The 3,907-nt window shown below is 38.0% G+C and overlaps 1 protein-coding gene across 1 annotated transcript; it reads left to right on the top strand.

The window, feature by feature from the left end:
• The first annotated feature begins 1,547 nt into the window (after positions 1–1,547).
• Positions 1,548–1,832, top strand: LOC101613289 (small nuclear ribonucleoprotein E-like). Its single transcript, XM_045146026.1, has one exon. It carries the CDS (start codon positions 1,554–1,556, stop codon positions 1,830–1,832), a length of 279 nt encoding a protein of 92 aa, XP_045001961.1. The 5' UTR covers positions 1,548–1,553.
• The last annotated feature ends 2,075 nt before the right edge of the window (positions 1,833–3,907 follow it).

The following is a 3,907-nucleotide window of genomic DNA, read 5'->3' as shown; positions in this document are numbered from 1 at the left end:
GAGAGAGAATGGGTGCACCAGGGCCTCTAGCCACTAAAAACCAAGTCCAGACATATGTGCCTCCTTGTGCATCGGGCTTACATGGGTACTGGGAAGTCAAACCTGGGTCCTTAAGCTTTGCATACAAGTGCCTTAACTGTTCAGCCATCTCTCCAGTCCCCCCAAATTGGACTTTAACAAAAGTTGTTTAATCTTGGGGCTGGAGAGATGGCTTAGTGGTTAAGGCATTTGCCTGCGAAGCCAAAGGACCCAGGTTCAATTCCCCAGGACCCATGTAAGCCAGATGCACAAGGAGGCACATATATCTGGAGTTGGCTTTCAGTGGCTAGAGGCCCTGGCATGCCCACTCTCTCTCTCTGTCTGCTTCGCTTCTCTTTCTCTCTCTCTCTATCTGTCTCTCTCTCTCTCTCTGATTGCAAATAAATAAATTAAATTAAATTTTAAAAAAGTTTGGAGCAGGGTTCCTCATTTAAAAAGTTATTTAGTCTTTAATTTCTTTTAAACTATTAACTCTTAAAGCCTCTCTTCTCTAAAATAAATACTTGCTAATATTCTATTCACATGGTAAGGTAAAATGATTTTGAGGCAAGGTCTTACTCTAGCCCATGCTGACCTGTAACTCATTCTGTAGCCCAGGCTGGCTCCAAACCCACAGCAATCCTCCTACTTTAGCCTACTGAGTGCTGGGATTAAAGGCATGCTACATCATGCCCAACTTCCAAAATGATTTTTAACCTTAATTTAAAAAAAAAAAAAGGTAATGCTGTAGAGATGGATTAGCAGTTAAGACCTTTGCCTGTAAAGCCAAAGGACCCAAGTTTGATTTCCTGGGACCCACATAAGCCAAATGCACAATGTAGTACATGTGTCTAGAATTCATTTACAGCAGCTGAAGGCCCTGACATAGCCATTCTCTCTCTCCCTCTTTCTCTCTTTCTCAAATAAGTAAAATGAATAATTTTTAAATGATAGTTTTTCATATTAGCAGTATAATGCATATTCAAGTGACCATATCTATCTTTAAAATTTAAATTGAATAATTTAATACCAAGAACTACAGAAAATAACATCATGCATGCAAACATAAATTCATATATTTGTAGTTCACTCTTTTAATTGCTCAAAATGACCTAAGCAAATGACCAGCATAAAAGAAAATGAGTGAATAAGTTGAAACAGTTAAAGAATTTTTATAGATATGATATTGGATTTTTTAAAGATTTTTTGTGACATAGATTAAGGGAATGATTGGATTTCTGTCTAAAATATATTTTAAAATGGAGAGCCCCACCTACCAATGCTACTTGCCAGAGCTCTTTGTGTTTTGAATGAAGACATGAATTGGGTTAACCTTTTCCAGTTTCCTAAGACAAGCTTAGGCAGGAAGAAAGGCCAGACTTGCTCTACTCTCTAACATTCTAGGGACTGTCAAAAGCTGTGGAGAAATCTACTTCTTTTCTATTATCTAGACATTCATTCATTGAAAAGCTACTTATTGAGTTGCTTTCCTCGGCGGCATGCTGATACGTGCGGTCTTTGTGACAGGTTCCGCCATGGCATACCGCAGTCAGGGCCAGAAGGTGCAGAAGGTGATGGTGCAGCCCATCAACTTGATCTTCAGATACTTGCAAAATAGATCTCGGATTCAGGTGTGGTTCTATGAGCAAGTGAATATGCGGATAGAGGGCTGTATTATTGGTTTTGATGAGTACATGAACCTCGTGTTAGATGATGCAGAAGAAATTCATTCTAAAACGAAGTCAAGAAAACAACTGGGTAGGATCATGTTGAAAGGAGATAATATTACCCTGCTACAAAGTGCTTCCAAATAGAAATGAGAAGTGAAAAGATGAGAACACAAGATTTGGGGGGGGGTGTCTTCTGTTGGTAGTATAATCCTGAAACATTTGTTCATAGTGTTTTGATGGCCCTTATGTTATTACTGTGTGACAATAAATGTGAGGTTGTTTTATTAAAATCTTTAAAAAAAAAAGAAAGAAAAGCTACTTATTGGATACAAAGATAACATTTCAATAAGAAATGCCCCCATAGACTCATGACTCATGTGTTGGATACTTGTTTCTCACCTATTTGGGGAAATTTTGGAAGTTTTGGGATATGTAAATATGCACACACCTAAACATACATACACACAAATGCACATACATATACACATTGCATATAGACCAGGCTAGAGTTCAAACTAACTAAGGCCTCACATACACTGGGCAAGTTCTGTCACTAAGCTGTACCCCCAGCCCAATCCTTTTTTCTTTTTTAATCCCAATCATCATTCTTTAACGATGTTTTTATATGCCACAACCCCATTATCCTGTAATGCTCAGTCATGATTCTGAGTCTTACTCAAAGTTATGCATCTCTCTGACCAGCTAATGCTAGTTATGAATAAACCCAAGGACATTCCCGAATGCTGAGGTAAGACATGTAGTCATTTTGTGGGTGAGCAAGGTTAGCGTGGAAGAAAATATAAGGACACTAAGAAATATGCATCTGAGTGTACAGACTTCAAAATAGTACAAATGACGAAGGAAAAACTGAAAATAAAATCTTATTTATAAAACAAAATTATCTCCTCTAAAAGTAGCCAGCACTTCAATTTATTTAAATTAAATTTTCCCATTACAGCCAAAGTGGGGGACTAATAGTATTGGCATACTTCAATATCTTTAAACAAAACAGAAATCCTTTAATAAATTCTCATCCTGAAATATTCCAAAGGGGAACAGATCATTCAATGAAACAAAGCACTTTTCTCAAACCAACGGTATACGCTTGTAGCATTGGAGCACAGGACCACCACACACCATTACAGTAACAGCTCTGTGTTTTTTTCCATCTGGCAATGAGAACACAAGATGTTGTGTAAACTACCAGAAGAGCTCTATTTCATTGTAATTAAAATTTAGTGTTACACTTAAGCAATAAGACAGCTCCAGGAGATGTGATTATCATGAGATAATGACCTTGGAGTGTTACAAGGCATACAAGGAACCAAATGCCTCCAACCCTCTAGGGGGCAAGAAGATTTCTCTATAACTATTGCCACCTCCTCTTGCCTACCCACCCCTGGCCCTGAAACTGATGATCAGAGTGAGAGGAAAGCTTGGGACTCAGAGTACCAATGTGATTTCTGTAAAAACAGGGCATTAGGGGACTGGTATATGACAAAATTGGATTTGTGAAATGCTGAAGCAGCAGTTTGAAATGAGTTGTGCTCTTTGTGAAATAATTATTCAATGGCTTTAGAATTCTCTGGACACACATACAGCCGTCAGTGATGTCATAGTCCTGTAAGTAATCCTCAGCAAGGCGCAGATCTAACCTTTTCCCCCTGTTTTGGTTTTGTGATTTCCATTCCATAATGGCAATAAGATATGACAGGTGGTACATTTCTGGAGGGTTTATTAGCCTTCTTGGGTGGGTGAAGCCAAGCAGTCTTTGGTCTGAACCTCTCAAGACACTTGAGATGTACAGTAATTCCCCCCAAAATGCAATTCCTGTCATCTCTTATTGCTTAATTACTTTGTACATACCAAGTAATTTTTCTTAAAGGGAATGAAGAAAACAGTGCTTACTTCACTATCTACACTGCAAGAAAATACTTCTAAAACAGGATGCATGAAATTATTGAAAGGGGAAATGTTTCATTTTATCACTGTTATAAACCCCCAATTGAAGGATAACTTAAAATTATGGAAAATATTTATATTTTTTAAATGTTATTTATTTGTTTATTTGCAATCAGAGAGATAAAGAAAGAGGGAGATATTGGGCATGCCAGGGCATAGTACCACTGCAAACAAACTCCAAATGAAGGTGCCGCTTCATGCATCGAGCTTTATATTGCTACTGGAGAATAGAACTTGGGTCATTAGGCTTTGCAGGC

Source organism: Jaculus jaculus, chromosome 3 (genome assembly GCF_020740685.1).
Source record: "Jaculus jaculus isolate mJacJac1 chromosome 3, mJacJac1.mat.Y.cur, whole genome shotgun sequence".
NCBI classification, from domain to species: domain Eukaryota; kingdom Metazoa; phylum Chordata; class Mammalia; order Rodentia; family Dipodidae; genus Jaculus; species Jaculus jaculus.
Note: the sequence above shows the minus strand (reverse complement) of the source record. Positions and strands in the feature narration are given on the sequence as shown.